A 20,550-nucleotide genomic window follows, 5' to 3' on the forward strand; every position below is an offset into this window, starting at 1 on the left:
CAGAGAGTTTAATAGGTTGTGTGTCTCACCTTTGCTCTCACGGTCTAATTCATATCAAACAATGAAATCAGATATTTAGTTGTGTGTTTTGCACTGCCTTCCATATTTCACTGGTCGTTACACTGGCAGTAAGATGATTTTAAACCAGTGTTGGAAATTTACGTTTTTGTCCACCTGCCAATGTAGCTGGTGGATTCCAAAATCTACCAGTCACAACATTTTTTTACCAGTCACTTTCTTCTTAACCGGCGTTCTGTTGATATGTGCTTCCTATCGAGCTGCTTAGCGGTGCTAAACATTTGACCCACAATCTCCCTGAAATCAGTGTGCAAAATTAACTTTTTGACTCACCAACCAAGGGTACTGGTAGAGGAAAAAAATCCACTGGCCAAGCATATTTTCTACTGGCCAAAATTATAAATTGTCACATATACATTTGTTTCAGTACATTTCATTGAGATAATAAGGTATTATGTTGAATACAAACTCAAAGAAGAGGCCAGAGCAAAATTTGAAGCAAAATTATTTTAATATATTGATCAAAGGTTAATCAATTCAAGCATGAATGCAACTCAAGAAGCCTCGATCGCAAAATTCTACTGTAGTATTTGCTATTAAATGTACTTAAGGATCAAACATAAAAGTAATGGGTCAAACACACAGAAGACTGGGGTTCATTTTCCGTGTAAAATCAATAGTCAATGTTAATTGTTTTAAGGAAGTAGTTATTTTAACCAAAACCACGGCCTTTTCCAAAACCTAACCAAGTTGTTTTGGTGCCTAAACCTAACCAAACTGCGGTTGTCACCTGAAATGCGGAGTATCTGATGTCCCATACAGTAAATGGTGCGGTGAAACTACGAGTGCTTGAGACGGTCAGTTTTTTGCTGCACTGTTTAGATACGTGTAAAACACATATGGTAGTGGTAGGATCTCTGGGTTAGGATGTTATAGCTTGTAAATATGTAAATAGTTTGTTTTGGCTCGTTTCGAAGGTTATGTAACCGCTGTTCTTACGGTGGCAAGTTTTATATATATATATATATATATATAAAAAAAACTTTGTCCTTCACCCTCCGCGGGTGGTCTCATCCTTCGAGCTCGGGTCCTCTACCAGAGGCCTGGGAGCTTGAGGGTTCTGCGCAGTATCTTTGCTGTTCCCAGTACTGCGTTCTTCTGGACCGAGATGTCTGGTGTTCTTCCAGGGATCTGCTGTAGCCACTCCTCCAGTTTGGGGGTCACTGCCCCGAGTGCTCCGATGACCACGAGCACCACTGTCGCCTTCACCTTCCAAGCCTTCTCCAGCTCTTCTCTGAGCCCTTGGTATTTCTCTAGTTTCTCATGTTCCTTTTTCTGGATGTTGCCATCACTTGGTATTGCCACATCAACCACAACGGCTTTCCTCGTGCTGTCTACCACCACGATGTCTGGTTGGTTCGCCATTACCATTCTGTCAGTCTGAATCTGGAAGTCCCACAGGATCTTAGCTTGGTCGTTCTCTACCACCTTTGGAGGTGTTTCCCACTTTGACCTTGTGGTTTCCAGTCCATACTCAGTGCAGATGTTCCTATACACTATGCCAGCCACTTGGTTATGGCGCTCCATGTATGCTTTTCCTGCCAGCATCTTACACCCTGCAGTTATGTGCTGGATTGTCTCAGGGGCCTCTTTGCACAGCCTACACCTTGGGTCTTGTCTGGTGTGGTAGATCTGGGCCTCTATTGCTCTGGTGCTCAGGGCCTGCTCCTGTGCAGCCATGATGAGTGCCTCTGTGCTGTCCTTCAGTCCGGCCCGCTCTAGCCATTGGTAGGATTTCTTGATATCAGCCACTTCAGTTATGATCCTTCAGGATCAGGATTGTACGCCCTTCGGTAAGCCATTCAGGGTGCGTCCCATCCCTTAGCAGCTGGTTCATTTGCGCTGCTAGGCGCTCGTGGAGTGCAGTGAGCTTCTTTAGCCAGTTGGTGTGGATCCTGTCAGGGCCCGGTGCTGTCCAGTTTTTCATACCTGAGAGTCTTTCTTGGATGTCTGCTGCTATGATGGTGACTGGATTCTGTTCAGGGAGGTTGCTGTGGTCCTCTCTCAGAGCCACCAGCCACTGTGCATTGCTGTTGTGTGATGCCTCCCTCTCCCATATACTTTTCCAGTACTGTTCAGTTTTCAGCCTTGGTGGGTCTGCTCTGCTGTTATTACCCTGCCATTGAGCGTACACTTTCGCAGGTTGAGTTGCGAACAGCCGGTTTATTCTTCTGGCTTCATTTTCTCTCGTGTACCTCTTTAGGCGGCTGGCCAAGGCTTGGAGCCTTTGTTTGTGTGTGTGTGTGTGTGTGTGTGTGTGTGTGTGTATGTATGTATGTATGTATGCCTATTTTACAGTGTAGATGCCCTTGAAAAACAGCAATTTTTTTCACTCATGTTTGGTTAACATAACATGTTTGGTTAATATGCTATATAATCCTGTCGACAGGCTGCACTTTGTTCCATGTGTGCAATAGTTGTCAAATAATATACATGATGTTGCATGCTGTTGTGCTGCAGCAACAGCATGCAAACATGCATTTTTACATGCAGTTGGGTTATACCCTTTTTATGTTGTGCAAAGGTAAAATTCAGCTAATAAGTAAATATCACAGTTTTAATCAGCTGCTTTTAGGAAAACAAACAAACCAATTCACAAATGTTATCACTTTCAAGTGTGAAATGTTGTTTGTCTATGTACAGTAAACACCTGAGTTGAATTCACAGTTTACAGTTTTCATTTGTGAATTGGCACATCTGCATACAGTAGATACATGGGAGTTCAGGGAAATTACCTTATTCCCATTCTGCCTGTTATTGTTTGTGTTTCTCTGCTTTCTGACCCTGCAGCTGATCCTCATCTCTGTTTCTCTGTGGGTTGCTGCACACACCTGTGGGCAAATCAACAACAGACATAATGTGCAAATACAGCAGAATTGTATACTGTGTGTGTGTGTGTGTATGCATGTGTATATATAATATAGTGTTTCTGAAACTAAATATTTATATAATTTCTAAGGTGACCACACACAAACCTGGCATGTGTACTAAAACATATTAACCGTAAAATGTGTTTTTTATGATTTTTATGAAACACTTCTCTTTCTAGTCCTGTCCTCCCTTTTTGTCCCCCTCTATTCACGCCCTGTGTTTTCCACTTTCATCTCCACCACTGTTTCTCCTTATACTCATTTTTGCACACATGGTTGCACACCCTTTAATCCCATTTGGGTATTGACTATCACCTGCCTCCACCTCACACTCACTTTTCTCTTTTTAGTCTTCTCTCAGGATGACCCTCTTCCATGTCTGTCTGTCCTACCTATTCCTTTAATCATTTTTGCTTTCTTTCTTTTTATATATACTAGCAGCCATCTGATCCTCACTCTCACTCTTTCTGTCTTTTGTCCATCTTTCCATCCATTATTGGTGCATGCACCTGTTCCCATAACCCTTTCTCCTCATCTCCATAGGAAGTAGTGTGATTGAAATGTGTTATGTGTGACCTTGTGTATATGTGTACACAAACACATACACACACTGACCTGAGGTGTTGCCTTTCCAATATCCCAGTCTCCCTTGTATGATTTGGTTGTGGGGTGAATTTAGGGTGAATATTACTCAAACACACACGGTCACACAGAAGCACACACAGAATAAAGCTCATGGATTATATTTAGTCATTTGGATCAGTTGGTGGGAAACACACACACACACACACACACACACACACACACACACACACACACACACAGGCAGAGGTAAGTTTTCTCTTGTGTGTAGTGGGGTCAACTGTTTGAGAGTGGTGGAATTCTTTATATTCCTTAGTGTAGAAACTCACGAACACACACACAAAACAATTTATTTGGGGGTCAGCTGGTCAAATGGAATATTTTTCTTATATTGGATAAAATATAAAACAGGCTTTTCGTCTGTGGGTTGCAGACTGAGTGAAATAGTGTCATTATTACACTGGTGTATGTATGTATCAGAGAGAGATACTTTTAGGTGTGAAGGTACCTTCAATACTTCCCCACTACTGCAACAACTTAGTGCAAAATTAAAGTTAAAAAATCTAATGAACTAATATAATAAAAATTAGGCTAAATTGTTTGTTTGTGAAGTCTTACAATAGTGCCAGGGCAGTAATTGTGTCATTATAAAAAGTTATTGATCACACATTAGGGGAGCTGGTAAAACATCATCTGTACTGTTTTCTAATTGACCTGTAGTAAGTGAATTAAACCCAAGAAGTTAAAGAGAACAATTATGAACAATAACTTTGCTGTACCATATTTGGCTTTGTTTCATTCTTATTTTTTTCTTATTCTTACAATTAATTATTTTGGTTTTTTTTTGGTGGATACTTCATGTTACATCTGTGCATGCATATTGCAGAGTATGGAAATACACAGCATCTAAAGTCATATTTTGTTTCTTAAACACTAATCTCAATGCAGGAATGTTCTCAGCCGCCTCTTCACACACCCTTAAACTATGTATTCCCGACAGTTTGCAGGTTTAATACATATAGACCCATTTATCAACACACACACGCACACATTTGACCTTTCACGCACACGTATACACACTCACACATATACCTGGATGCTTGTCTTACCCTTTTCTTCATCAGATAAAAGATTAGTCAAACGTTTTTGTGCACATTCTTTGCTAACAACTTCTCACATTATATGCAAAAATAACCAAATTACTCCCCTGTCATTGGCTGCACCTCCATACCTATGCAAAGTTTATGCAAATTTCACTTTCCAGAGATTTCCCGATAGCAGCATTTCTTTGAGTGGTAGGAATTTATGTGCACTTAAATGCTGAGTCATTGAAGGTTACCCCAGGCTACTTTCCCACACTGATCCAGATATGAACAGAAAAACACACAGGTTGGGACCCATGAATTAATAACATGTTCCCTAAAAGTAGATCTACTCCAGACTGTCAACATACAGTCTTCCGTGTGGCTCTTAAGAGTTAAAAAAATAAGTCAGTGGAGAATGTTAATGTCACAATGAATAATCAGTCAGCAAAAACAAATTCATGTCATAGTTTGCAAAGTTCCCAGTAAAAATAATCCAGTTTGTACTTCCCCTGAGAAAAGATAACCCATAAAAATCATTGATAACAATCATTGATGACATAAAATCACATTTTAGGCCATTATAGTATGCTGTCTGCTGCCTTATGCACCATCATTCATGACTAAATTGCACGTTATTTTTGTAATTATTTTTCACCATGTAAACATTCATATCAGGCTTTTAGAAATGCACAATCTTGCATCGTCTGGATTCAGAGTCATCATTAAGATCACTGCTGTGCAGTCTAGTGTCAAGTCAAGTTGATGCTAATGACAGCCAGGACAATGCATTTTTGTGACATGGATGATGAAGCAGTTATGGCTTGATAAATTTCAAATTAGATAAAGTTCGCTCAGCAGAATTAGCTGTCAGTGTGGCAGCCATTGTCAGTGCAGTCCATAGACTGTTGTGTTATTCTGCTAACTGATTTTCATTTATGAATTTGTGGTGGCAACTGTAGAGATGTATGATTTCTTGAGTAATTTCGGACCCATCAATGTCAGTCTTTACTTTCCTGCTCAGCTTAGGCAGCACAGCAAAAGTTATTTGACCTGACTGAATATCTCAAATGTCCAGTGATGTCAGAGCAGAGTCTGCATGTCATTACAAAAATGTGACCTTATGGGTTTACTTTGAGCTGCAAGGTGTACTGGTTCTATGATCGGGCCCATGTGGAGTTTCTTGCAATTTTCGATGTTCTTGAAACCCCACAGACTTGCAATCCTCACAACTGAGGGTTTTTTTTACATTTTGAACGAGATTTGCAGTAATGTCTATGTTCATGGAGGCAAAGTGATGCAGCTTCATACTATTTTACACCACACAAGTAAACAGAAGACTCAGAGGAGGACTCTGGTAGGTCTTGAGTCTCCACTTTGGCAACAGAATGACTTGCACTTTTCCAAGCCTTTGCAAGGGCTTTGCTGATTTTTTTTTATTTATTTATTTTTTTGCTGTTTGTCTTTTAGGTACATTAGGTAGGGTCAAGCAAAATGTCTGTGGCTTACAACAGAATTTGATAAACTGAAGAGAAACTGAAAAATTTGAAAGGAATTAAGTCATGTTAAGTGTCTCTGATAATAGCATTTAAATTAGGAATTATAAAAAAGGAATTTGTGCTTAATATTCCCTGTCACAATAATTATAACAATTCTAACAGTTATTTTGATTTCTGCACGTTCTTAATCTCCCCATTCACTCACATTTACTCAGCAACTTGATGTCCCTGCGACAGTAAATGTGGAAAAACGTCACCCACTAGCACACATCAATTTGCCCTCACACTTTTAATGTTTCCTCTGTAACCACTATTTCCTGTCAGAATTGTCTTTCTCTTAGGCTTGCTTAACCAAACGCACTCAGCTCCCTTGTGGGGCCAGATTTCTCTCTTTGCTTTTACCCCAACAGTTGCACTGATTTTAAACAAACACAATCACCCAGAGAAGGCTTTGCACCACAGCTGTATCCCCGGGGTCCTTACTGTAGCAGTGCAGTACATGTGACCCTAAACTACTGAAAATACCACCACTTAGTGTGGGGCTGGGTTGTGGTTTAAAAAATGACAAGAGTTAGGATTATATAGAAGTGATTAAAGCCATAATCCCCAAACCTAAAACAAGATGAACATTTTGAGTTGTTGACAGTGGCTTCTGTCATCTGTACGTTGTTCTAGTGTTTTGTCATATTATACCTCTAAAAGTCCTTTATGACTAAGAAGCAGCTGCTGCCTTGATTAATTTCAGTGCCTGGTTGTGGCTTTGACCCCGAGTTCACTGGTAACAGTAGTGGCACCGGAGGTGGGGGGGCGCGGCGGCATGTGGTTGCCATCAATGTAAACTGTCACAGATATTCACATTTTCTGCTGTTGAAGTTTGGCTATGTCAATCTTTTGCTACTGGACGGTGATGGACTGGTGTACTAGCTGCGGTGTGTATCTGCTGTGCTGATCCTATACTGGATCATGAACAGCTGCTGCCGCTGTCACTTCTCGGACTGAAAGGGCCTTAGAGGTTTAAAGCTACAAATACCAGAAAATTAGTCCTTAGTATGGACATTTGGACAGAGTCCATGGCTGCCTTGCTTTAGTGATGAAAAACAAGGATTTGAAAATCATGTGAACAAGAGCTAGTTGTATAACACGTGTCATGGGCAAGCACAGCAAAGATAGATGCTACCTCAAATTATGGGAGCAGTATTTAATATAGTGCTGGAATTAGTAGTTAGAAGTAAAAATACCAAACATTTGCACCTTCAAGAATTCAAACATTCGCTTTATTTAATGTAATTATGAAATAACTACTTGTTAACTTCATAATAACTAATGATTTAGTCTGTAAAATGTTAATCAATTAATGAAAAAGTAATTAGTGGATTCTTATATAAATAATAGTGACTTGCTACGCTGATTTAATTTACATGAGCCTGTTCATTTGAAATTTCATCTGATTTAGAAACTCTTGAGCAAAAAGAAGCTTTAAAACTAAAATATCCAAGCAGGGTAACTCCAGCATGTTTTTGTTTTATTGTTCGCTGTAGTTTTTTTCTGTAAAGTTTTTATCTGTGTACTGGTAAGTTGTGCTGACTCTGTAGATAGGATTGTTTTGCGGATGTTTGTATCTGTGTGTGTGTGTGTGTGTGTATGTGTGTTTTTAAATTCATGGAGAACTTGTTATTGTTGGTCTGGAAAGCCTCCCTCGGGACAGAGAGGAGACAGCAACCACACAGCTGAGACCACTCCCACTAGTCCTGCGTGTGTGTGTTGGTTGCCTGGACAAATAAAGGTTGGCATAATAGGCACCCTTTGCCAGCTGAACTTATTCTCTCTCTCTCTCTCTCTCTCATCATACATACATACATACATACATTTTATAGTTTTGCATTTGTAGCTTTTGGATTACTCTTGGATTACTTTTTTTTTGCCTTTCTATTGATAGTCCTGTCCCAAAAGAAATGATGATTCACCACAACACACAAAGGCCCAAACAAACAAACCGAAACCCAACACATGATTCATGTCCTACCAGTGTGACTCACGTTATTTTAGTGCATTTACAAGACTTGCAGCTGCACTACTGTTTTTATGAGACTTCATAAGTCTTGCTTACTGTCTGATACAATCAGCTAACACACCTCAAGGCGCACACTGCTGTGTTTTCACATTTTTTTAGATTAGGTCAAAACATTGTTGATTAAAGGTTGTAAAAGGGCTTTTTTTCCCTTAAATATTTCTTGTCTTATTGGTCTTTTAGGATTTATATTAAGTGTTGATTGTTCAGTCAGAATGAGAATGATATAGATATAGTGAATAGACTTTCGTGTATTACTCATGTTGTTTGGACATAAATTTATTTACACAGTCACATTATAGGGATTTGTTCCTTTTGGGGACAAAATTAAATGTAAATCATTACATTTTAGAGTGAAGATTTGGTTTAAGGTTAGGTTAAGGTTAGGGTAAGGGTTAAGGTTAGGCAAGTAGTGGCTATGGTTAGGGTAAGTCTCCAGTAAATGAATGTAAGTCAATGTAATGTCCTCTGAAGTGATGGAAACATGACTGTGTGTCTGTGTGTTTTGTTGAGAGTGAGGGATTGAGAAGTTTACCTAAGGCAAGGTGGGGTGTGGTTGGTAATCTTCCCTTTCTCTGCATCCTGGGACCTGCTGTGTGTTACAGAAAAGGTACTGCGGGTGTGTATCAAATTAACTAATGCAGGAAATACTGTGTGAGTGGGGTGTGTGTATGCTTGACTGCAGCAGGGAAGTGGATTCTAAGTGAAATATCTGGTTCAGTGTGGCGTAAAGGAGCAAGCTTCTAGCTCCCCACCACCGCCGTGCCATATCCCCTCGAGTATGTGTGTGACAGCTCTCCTGGCAGTGCCATGCAAAGCCTGCCACCATCGTCTTGAGCAGCAGCTGAGCTTAACATCACAAGGGGCAATACACTGCTTTGTGTGTGTGTGTGTTTTCATGTCAATTAAACATATGTTTAAATAACTCCTTAGTTTAAGTAACTTGTAATGTCAACATAGGCCTGTTTTTGAGTATTGTGAACATATTGTATGTATTTCTTAGATGTTTATTTTTTCCCAAATTGTGGTCACTATGTGAGACACTCCAAAAGCTTCTCATTTGGGATCATTTGGGTGTGACTTTTTGAAGACATGCTGACCTGTTGCGTGCTTGAGAGAAAGGAACTGTGCCAGAGCCAATTAAGTAGTTCTGCTTTTGTAGGATTCCCTGTTTTGTTGAATCCTGTATTATACAATTTATTTTGTGATTATGTGTTGATTGGTTAGATCTAGGTTTTCTTTCTTTGTAAAGTCATGCTTGTGATTATGTTCTATAAAAATAAATTCACTTTCTCTCTTTCTATAGATGACCCAACAGAAGCAGACCTGTGGTTGCTCAACAGCTGCACTGTGAAAAACCCTGCAGAGGACCACTTCAGAAACTCAGTCAAGTACTGAAAAACACAAAATACCCACACAAACACTTTGTGTCTTATTTTATGTAACCAGTAGAAAAGAGAGCAGATTAAAACATAGTCAGCATTAATTGTGGTGGAATAAATCCATCAGGACTAGTTTGATTGGCTGCTGGAATTAGAACTATAGGAAATATTTAAAAAAAGATGATCTGAAAGTACTTAATATTTTATTTCTGTCATCTATCTATCTATCTATCTATCTATCTATCTATCTATCTATCTATCTATCTATCTATCTATCTATCTATCTATCTATCTATCTATCTATCTATCTATCTATCTATCTATCTATCTATCTATCTATCTATCTATCTATCTATCTATCTATCTATCTAGATGAGATTGATTGATTTCACAATTTCATACCCATCAACAAATAGACAAATAGAATAAGGTGACTTACGTTCTGGAATATCTTCGGTTTCTTGAAAAGTCTTCACCAACAACAAACAACCAGCAGCATAGCCAACATTGCTAATGTATTTTCTCATGCATAAGTATGTGTATGCGTGTTTTCAGCTTGTTGCCCCATGTCAGTTTCCACCTACTCACTGTTCCACTTGTCTCTCACTGCACTGTTAAAACAGAGAGAGAAAGAGAGAGAGATTAGCACAAACAGAGAAATTAAGCTAGAAACTGTTTAGCATTTTGATACATTTCCATCCATCAGGGGCACACACACACTGGCGGTTGTGCTTTTGTGGAAGTGAGAGAGAACAAGAGACTTAGTCACTGGGTGACTGTGTGTAAAAATCAGGATTTTGCTTTTGAAAACAGTTTTAAGATTCACTTCAGCTCAGAACTCTAGATCTTTATGGACTGTGGGCAGAAATGAGATAAAGGATGAATAAGGATGATGATTTTAAGTGATCATATTGACTGTTGATATATCCACTATTAACAGATTCATTTAAAGGCCATAAGTGGAACTACATATTAGTTTGAGTCCAATGATTCGCTATGTAAACCATTTATGTTGTATAAATGGTTTACATAGTGAATCATTATAATCAAATTCAGAAACTGCAAAACATGTTTTTAATTGAATATAAAAACAGATATATCATAGTAACTAAAGATATTAAAAGCAAATTTAATGTAGATCAATACTGATAAAGAGCAATTTTTGATAGGCTTTGAATTTCCTGACTCTAAAAAATACAGGTACTAGCAATTTTATAAGCACTGCATTATGAATCCCAAATGACCCCAAATTCTCTAACTATATGTGGTCCTACACCTCATTTTATCTTTTTTCAGTTCACTATATTTTGATAATTGTTTAAATCACTTTTCAAGTAAAAAAAATAAAAAATAATAAAAATTAGATGGTTACAGATTTGCATGTTTTTGTCTTGTATAATAGTAAATTGATTGTGAAATTGATAAATTGATAATCTTTTGGTTTTTGATTGTTGGTCGCACAAAACAAGCTATTTAAATCTTACTTTGGGCTCTGGGAGATTGATTGGCATTTTTCACTTTTTTTTTTTTTTTTACATTTTATTGACAAAGATGAATCGATTGAGAGAATAATCATTACAGCCCTGCACTATTTATCCACAGTGAATGTGGGGAGACTACACAAATTTCAACCTCTAGCAAAACAGAGGAAAGACCAGTTCCATGGTCACAGCTCTAAAGAGTTTTGTGGACATTTGGACACCTTAAAAACCCTCCTTCCTCATTAATGTCAGAGTTGCAACAGGACAGTTGTCTGACATGTTTGAATGGACAAATTGTAGGGTTTTTAGTTGGTTGGCTCTTATAGCTAATTTGCATTTTAGGTTAAATGCAAAAAGCAGCAATTCATCATCTGTCAAATTCTACATTTTGGATGTCTGAATCATCAGAATGGAGTGACTTATCATAAGGCAATATCACAGTTTCAAGGGTGAACAATTTCACTTGGCCAACTTGATCAGTGCAATCTTCCTGTCTTTCTGCTTCAGCTGCCTCCTTTCTCTTTCACTCTTTCTGTCATGCCAATTTTTACGCAAAATAATTTTTCAATTGAAATGCACAAAATAATAACACACTTCAAGACTTTGAAAATGTCTTCCTTGTTGATGCCAGAGTTTTTCTTTGACTGGAAATCACCCAGCTGTAATGCTAATGCAATTAATGCTCTATTCACTGGATAGGACACACACACACACACACACACACACACACACACACACACACACACACACACACACACACAGGAGGAATGAAAAAGTTTTTAGCCTTTCATCACTTGCTGCTTGCATGATGGAGACACAAAACGAGGGGGGTACGCGATCAGAGAGAATCCAAATGCCCACTTAAGTCTTTCTTTTTTTATGCCTTAATTTTTCTTTGGCTTCTCTTCATATGATCAACAGAGAAAAAATGAGAGAAGGAGGCAGGCACACAGGCTGCCTCGCGCTCAGTCACACGCTGGCCGTTATGCCTGCTCCTCCTGGTACCACAAACACACGCACATGTAATTCCCACAGACATTTGCACAGGCTGGGGCATCATACCTGGTGGTCCTATAAATGCCCCTTGTTTGAGGAGGGTGAAAGTTAATATTTACCAGCAGAAGGTTGAGAAGCAAGTTTTACATAGCTGGTGATAGACTAAAAAAAGGTCTAACTAAAAAGATAAACAATAATTGTATGCAGTGCATTGCCTCTGTACTTGTTATACGCCATAAGCTTCTGATAGTACAAACCTTTCACAGGTAAACAACTATATTTCAGATCAGTAAAATCTTCAGTTCACCATAGCCTTGTTGAGATCCTGCAGCCTCTAGAAAAAGCAGATTTATCTGAGCATGCTGCTTCCATGACAATAAAATCTGAGGGGAAACATTAGGTGACATCATGCGAAAAACAAGGATATTTCTGTCTTAGCCAGCACAAGAAGCATGATATAGTGGAGTAAGACTTTATGAAAAACCTAAATTTAGTAATCTGTAAACTTAATGACATGTTTTAAATTCACAACATCACAATAATATTTTGAAACATTTCTTTTATAATTCATGTCTCAATGCCATTCAAAAGTAATGATGTTTTCCATAAATAGTATCAGTATAATATTAGTGATGTTTTATGTTGCAGATCCTCCTGGCTTTTAATGCCTTTTTTCCTCCAATCCAGATCTCCACATTTAAGGCTAGAGGTTTGTTTCTCTATTGGATACAGCTTTCATGGGTAAAAATGTATTAACCTTGAATGCCATCTGCTAATGTGTACATCTGTATGTCTCATCTCTCTGGCTCCTCTACTTGGAGAGGCAATTTAGAGGCCATTGCATTGAATGTTAACTAACAACACTGTGCTACACTGTGGTGCTCAGCTTGCTGTTCTGAACACACTTTTCAGTAAAAAAGACTCCTTAGCCATGCTGTTACGCTTTGTCACAAGTTAATGTTAAAGGAGATTGGCCAGACCACCCTGAAGGAGAGGAAAGAAAAGAACCGTCTGAATTGACTGTTTGTGTTAACTCTATACCTGTGCATGTTGGGTTTATAGATTCATTTTCTTTTTGAGATCTACGTTTTTTAGGCTGATCAATGAATGCACAAATGTGTGTGGAAATTCAGGTAGTGTTTTGCAGTTTTTTGTTCTGTGTATGTTAAAAACACTTTGTTGTCCATATTGTCATTCTGTCCCATTTTACTGATATGTGTGTGTGTGTGTGTACATTATTGTGTAAAACAAATTGTTCCTCATGGCTGTGGTATGTGGGACATTATGTATGACCAACGCACGCGCACACACACACACACACACACACACACACATATATACACACACACACACACACACACACACACACACACACATTGTCACAGAAGTAACAATCAGTGTCTTAGTAAATGAGTTGAGGGGTTTAAAATGGAAGCACAGGGGCTTTGAGCAGTCTTCTATCAGGGGCTTTGAGCAGTCTTCTATCATGGTTTGGAGAGACGCAGCGAAAAGACGGTTTATTACTTCTGGAGAACTGGGGCTTAGTTGGCATCCAGGGGTGTGGGATAAGGAGTTGTGTTTGTGTATGTGGGTTGTCAGGTGGATGGATGCCCAGGCAGCTTGCTGGAGAGTGTTTGCGTGTGTGTGTCTGTGGTGTGGAGGCTTACCCTGTGAGAGAATGCTAGCAGATATGCATATGGATATGTTCTGCATGTGCGTTGAAAAAAACACCTAACAATATTGATGAGTCCTGAATCTGAAAACACAGAGGTTACTTTTGAGTGTGTGTATGTGTGTGCATATGTGTGTGCCGTTTTTCTTTGTGAGCACCCAGAATTAAGCACACAAGTTTTGCCTTGCTTTAGGTTAAATCAATAGAGAGCCTAGACATTTGTGTCTTGCTCAAGGACACTTACACCAGGTTAAGGATTGGTTTGGTTCATGTAATCTGTCAAATCAGAGCCTAGTATATTAATTTGTTTACTTAATAATTCCTTTCTGTGGTGTTGTACTGCCTCTCCAAACTGTTGCCCTCAGCATTTTGTAATGAAGCTGGCTTGTATCATTTTGTTCAACATGCAGGGGTGAGTCGACATGTGTGGGAGATGGTATTCCCTCAAGCCCTCTACCCGGCTGTTCACTCCTTCAGCAGGACTTCTACAACAGGAACTCACTCAATAGCATAAACTGCTAATAGAGCAGCTTTTGAATGCTAAAAAGTCAATTAGTATGGATATTTGGGTGTGCCTGTGCATGCGTTTTAAATGCCGAAATCTATAGCGTAATTCAATGTCAGAGACCTCTCAAATCAATGAACGTGGAATGCATTAAAGAAACAGTTGCTCAACAGCATGTAATTAAACTGCTCTGTGTTTATGGGTGTATTTTTGTATGCGTGTGTGTGTTGGATTTCTCCACTTGGCTGTCTCTAGTAATTTGTATGATCAAGGGAATGTGTGCTTAACGAATTAGAACCCAACTCGGAGTTCTGTACTTCTGTTTTCAAAATACGCCAATTCCCACATTATATTTACATTCATTTGAATAAAAATTTGATATTCATGAACCAACCATAACAAAGAAAAATCATTAATGTTAATTGAAAAGGGACACGCAACACACAGAATGAACTCTTGGAAGAAATCCAAAGTGGCTGTGTTTATACTGTGTATTTATAACAGATGTGTAGGCTGGGCGGTGAATATATATTGTGGCGCCTGGCTACAGGACAGTCTACTGTTGGCTCAGTATTGTCTTGGCAGAAGTTGCTTTACAAATTTAGGGCCATTGATTGTAGACCACATGCTGCCAAAAGTGTATTGGAAACTGATCTTAAGTTAGCTGCTTTGTACAGATGGTATATGCCTACATATCATGTCACAAGATAAGACTGGAGTAGAAAAATAAAATATTGTCTTAGTTATAATTGTGTATTAGTATTTTGATAATATCCAAAGAGCAGTTTTTGTTTTTTCAGTACTTTGTACTATTATTAACTAATAATTTTAAAAAGTTTTAAAAATATTCTATATTTTGTTAACAGAAGACTGAAGACGAAATCAAATTCCAGACAAGAGTTCATAAGTTTAAAATATTCTTAAATTCAAAGCCCTTTAAAAGCTTTGAATACATTAAAAACGTAAATACTTTCATTCAATTTTAGAAATGTTAAAATGTGGTTCTCTAATGCACAATTTTCTGCGAAGAAATTAGTGCAGACTGCCATGATTATATTACTAATGCTGTGGGTAATTACATTTTCAGTTGATAAATTGTCATGTCTTTTTTTGGCAGCAGAAAGGTCTTCAGATCTGTAATATAACTCTTTGATAAAACTTGATAAAAGTTGAACACGCAGGTCCATATTATATATTCTAATTTAATACCATATATTCATAGTGGAGTTACAGGTGGGGAATATGCATTATAGCCCATGGCTGCATCGGTTGATTAGTAAGATGTCCACGGACGTTGGGCAAGTGATTTTATGTCATTGATTTCTGACCACATATTTACAAAGGTCATGGTTGGCAAATAAAATCATTAAAATGAAAATCCAATGTGAAAAAATAATTAATGTTATTCCACAGCCTTAGTTTTCCAACCTTTGCCTGAAAGCATTAACAACTCTTTCCAAAACCTAGAATCCAGAGAGCTGAGGCTGCAATCTGTCAGATGACAAATCTTTCAAATGACAAAACCTGAGCTGCTCCATTAATAATGGATCTGAGGCTGACCTCAGAAAACCATGAACACTGCTCACCCACACTAGCACATAAATATATATTAGTCTAGTTTGTTCTTCCAAGAATCAATCAGAAGTCTTACTTTGCTTTGTGGTCAAGTGACGTGTTTTCTTTTTACAGAGGTTGTAATGCATGGAGCTGTTTATTTTGGCCTTATGGCATGTTGTTTTTAAATGAACTGACACACCAAAAGTGACTGCCATTAAGGCCAGAAATGTTTCCTTCTCATCAGGACATGACAGCAAGGTATAAACAATCTGAAATCTGCAGTGACCTTTAGAGTTGTTTACTAAGGGCAGTTGTTTCATGTCTGTGTTCACCCAGTCCAGCAGACACACAGGCATGGATTTATAGCTGGCTGGACACACACAGACACACACACACACACACACACACACACACACACACACACACACACACACACACACACACGAACACAGGCGGAGACACACTCACAGAGCTTGCTGCCTGGGGCTGGTTTTGGTACAACCCAGGGATTGGCATTTAATCTGTCAGTTCTGCAGGGCATTAGCCTACATTTTGGGGTACACACAGACACAAAAATAGTCAGAGAGAAGGATAGGCAGACTGATGGACACACAGACAGAGAGGTGAGGTAAAGTGTAGCCGGGTTCAGGCGTCCTTATGTGTTGAGAGCCCAGGGCTGTGTGAAAACCACACCAAAGATGGGGCTGGCACGTACATGACCTTGCTTTTAACATGTCTTCATCTGCATAGTTAGACTGTACTCTACTTTTCTGTGCTCTGCTGCTAAAGATGTTATGTTGTCTAGTAAGGTGGGAGGGGATGATCTGTTATGTTTTATTTTTATTTTCATTTTGTCTGCTTTCTGTACTGTTCTGTTTTTCTTTGTTAAATTTGATTAGATTTATTGTTTTTATTTATTTCATTATACAGCATACCAGCACTTTTACAACGAAATGGTTCTCACAGTGACACAACAAACTGCAGTCCTCAGAGTTGAGCAGGCTTACTGACTTCACTTCTGTGTAGATTAAACAGCGGGCACAGAGGTAAAACAGGCTTCTTGCAGCAGGTTATTAGCAGTTTGGTTTTGTTCTGTTCTGCTGTGTTCTACTGTATTCTACTCTGCCTTGTTCTGTTTTATTCTGTTCTTGTGCCATTAAGGTGAAATGCCTAAAGGTGGCATGTGATTCAGTATGAAGTGAGTGGTCAAAACAAGCATTCTTTTCCATTGTTGTCACCATTACAACCATGTCAGATCTGTGATTTATCCATTGTAAAGACCCTGAGACCTCGAGGCTCGGCTCTGTGCTCCTTACAGACATACAGAAGCTATTATAGAAGTATGCTCCTGTGAACTAATATGCAACTGTGTCGTTCCCTGTCTCAATCTACATCTGTCTGTGTTGAATAATTTTTATTCAACAGCTTTTAACAGCATTTGAAGGTGTTTGCTCCATTAGCTGTTGCAGATAGATGCCTGACAGGAACCTTTACCTGGATAATTCACATTACCACATTGCTGAAAGTTCTCTGGCTCTATGTTAGACCCCCCCTGTCCAGGGTAGCTGCAACCTTCATCTGACTAACATTAACATGAACCTGTTAACAGGACTTTTAGCACTAATCAGGTCAGTATCTAGCATTCCAGACCCAACAGACGTATCCTCTTAAAATCATTAACCTGCTTTCAGGCTAGATTTTTGTACTTTTGTCTCTGCTTAACTTAAGACATTCAACTACAACAACAAACAGTCAGACCCAATTTTGTGCGAGGAATGTTGAAAGTAAAGTAACAGTCTTACCTTTTTTAAGCTTGTTTATCAGAAAAGGTGATAGGCAAAGCAGGCATCAAAAGGGATGAATGTAATGTGATGAAAGGCTAACAATGTTTAAATCCCTGTTCCTAACGGACTTGACTTTTATCAGCTTCAATCGACTTTAAAAGACCAGGTATTATATCCTCTCTTTTCCACAGCAGGTGAAATGTATTTTATACGGCTCTAGTAATGGAATATCAAGTCAGAGACTTTTATGCTATTATCTGGTCACCATTGGGACAGGACATTAATATGGACATAAGTTTTTAGGCATTACTGTAGGGAGGCAACTGCAGTTTCATCTTTCATCTTAAAATGCTCATCAGAATCATTTACAGTAAGTAAAGTATTGTACTTGTGTGCAATGTATGCATAAGATGAACATAAAATTAAGTGAAATGTTGTCTGTGTCCTTTTATTTTGCTGTCTTTCTTTCATACTCACGAGATGTAGTGTGTACACATGTACATGTGTTTCTAGCTGGAAACAACACACACACAAAATTTGGTAATCATAGAGCTGCTATTAGCGAAGTCAAACTGCCTGATTCCGCACTATTTTTTAAATATGCCTTTGAAGAAATGCGCACACACATGCAAACAGGACAAGTATTGTCTTTTAGATGCAGTCAGAGGGTGTCAGTAATTATTAGAGGACCTCTACACCAGTACAGGATCTGTTGTGATTATTTCAGACAGGACAAGTCTGAGCATCTCTAGGCTTCTTCGGTGCATATATTTAGTGGTGTGTTCCATTCTATACCACATTTGTATGTGCATTTTGATGTTTACATACTGTGTGTGTGTCGCTGCATTCCCCTCACAAACAACCTGTCACATCTGCTCTACAAAGTGGGTTTGAATGCAGGGCTCAGCACAGTATGGGACTCTGGTGTCCAAGTCTGAGTGTGTCCATGTGTGTGCAGTGTGCTCCTGTTTGTATGCGGCTAAAATGCAGGCCTGCTCACACAGTATGGGACTAAAGGCCTGAGCCAACAGACTCTCCCACCATCCAACTGGATCTTGTTAAACTTGCCTTTACTTTGGCTTCTGCATAATTCTGTTTCTGCATGTTTTCTGTGTATGTATATGCTTGTGTATGTGTGTGTGTGTGTGTGTGTGTACCACCTTTTCCCCCCACAAATAACATCAGCCACCTATAAATACATTTGAAAAATACAGGGTTCCCACAGGTCCTTGAAGTCCTTGAAAGTTTGTGAATTTGAGGGGGGATAATCAAGGCCTTGAAAGTTTTTTAAAATAGACATAAATAGACATGGGTCATTGAAAGTGCTTGAATTTATGTATTTTGTGCAAGAAGAGAAATTGAAGTTCTTCTGATATTTATTTTTTTACTTAAACTTATAACATCACTGTAACAGTGTTCACACATTCAAGCCTCTCCCTCTCTTTAATTGTTGTCTGTGAGCTTCTGTAAAGCCTGCTAGTTCTCATTCTAAAGATTCCTAGTGTTGTAACTGTAATTAACCTTGATCTGTGTTTCAAACTATGCCATGTTGGGTCCTTGAATTTGAGGGAATTGGGCCTGGAAAGTCTTTGAAAAGTCCTTGAATTAGATGTTTAAGAAGGTGTGGGGACTATGTTTATAACTATGCGACTCTTACCCTAGGAGATTTTTAGATAATTAATATGGAGAATTTTGATGCTGCTGACAGTCTTTGAACAAAAAGTGTTTTTTGGCTTTTTGGTTCTAATACATTTAATTGATTTAGGGCTTGCTATTTGCATCTAATGACTGTGGTAGACATTTTTGAATTTAAGAAAATGCATGTTTATGTCTGTGATAAGGGTTTAGCTGCCTTTTTGTCTGAAATTTAGCCTGTTTTACATTTAAAAGTGATAAATACACTACGAGGCATCTTAATAATTCTTCCCAAATTGAGGAAATCTTAAGCCTCCAGAAAAACAAACTGATATTCTTCAGTGTCCTTATGTTGTTGTGTTACTCTAGGGATGTGTGTGCGTGAGTGGTCCCTTAAATAAATGGCTGCATAGTCATATTGTTGCTGTCCTTATAAGATCTTCCTTAACAGCAATCGCAAACAACTCCCGTCTTTCATCTGTTCAGACGCCTGGGCTCTTAAGGCACCCCACTGAGCTCCAGCCTTTTCGCTGATCCCCGATTGTGGATTTAAGCCGTAAGAGGCCAAGTTAATATAGGATTGAAGATAAAGGGGACCTTTCACCCTGGTGTGTTGCAAGTAACTGGGTTTTCATAGTTGTTTCATAGTCAAGTAAAATTCTGCATTTTGTGAAGGGATTGAGTTTGAGTTTGGTTGATGTCTTATCTATATCGAAGGACTCAGCGATTATGTTGGCCATTTCAACTTCTACAGCAATGTGATTGAGACAAGGGTAAAAAGTAGGAAATAATATATGGGTAAGAAAAATAGGAAATTCAGGTCACCTTATGAATTGTACTGAAGTGGTGTGTCTACTTTAGTCATTTTAAGAATGGAAAAAATGTTTTAAATCTCATGCTACAAGTCAGTCAGATTAAAATTAAAGTTTTCTACCGTGGATTCTTCTACTGCAGTTTTAGATTAGGGTTTTAAACATTTGTGAAAGGATGAGTCTGGAAATGGGTTCAGCCATCTATAATTGACTTGGAGCGAGAAACAGTGAAAGGGTTTGTGTGCAAAAAGTGGAGAAGGGGGAACATATCCTGGATTTTCCTTGCTTAAAGAGGTTTTAAAGATAATAAATATAGGGGTTATGCTGATGCATCTTAAAAACTTATTTTTGTGTTTATTTTTGGTTACCTCTTATAATTGGAATTATTAATGTTCTTAATGAGCAAACCGTAATGGTGGCTATTAAAGAATCTCACCAATTTGTAAAAATGCAAAATGTGAAACTTCTCTGTTGAATTAATTGATTATTTATTTGTTGTGTATTTTATTGTCTTTTATATTGTCATTAATATCTACCTGCTCAGGTA

At 38.5% G+C, this 20,550-nt stretch overlaps 1 protein-coding gene across 4 annotated transcripts in view; it reads left to right on the plus strand.

The window, feature by feature from the left end:
• cdkal1 (CDK5 regulatory subunit associated protein 1-like 1) overlaps positions 1-20,550 on the plus strand; it is a 256,133-nt gene that overhangs the window by 34,105 nt on the left and 201,478 nt on the right. For all 4 annotated transcript variants that reach the window (XM_044208561.1, XM_044208562.1, XM_044208560.1 and 1 more), the window contains exon 4: positions 9,486-9,570. In XM_044208561.1, coding sequence (XP_044064496.1) covers positions 9,486-9,570 — 85 coding nt within the window. The remainder of the gene's footprint in view (positions 1-9,485; positions 9,571-20,550) is intronic.

The sequence above is a fragment of the Siniperca chuatsi genome, linkage group LG9 (assembly GCF_020085105.1).
Source record: "Siniperca chuatsi isolate FFG_IHB_CAS linkage group LG9, ASM2008510v1, whole genome shotgun sequence".
NCBI classification, from domain to species: domain Eukaryota; kingdom Metazoa; phylum Chordata; class Actinopteri; order Centrarchiformes; family Sinipercidae; genus Siniperca; species Siniperca chuatsi.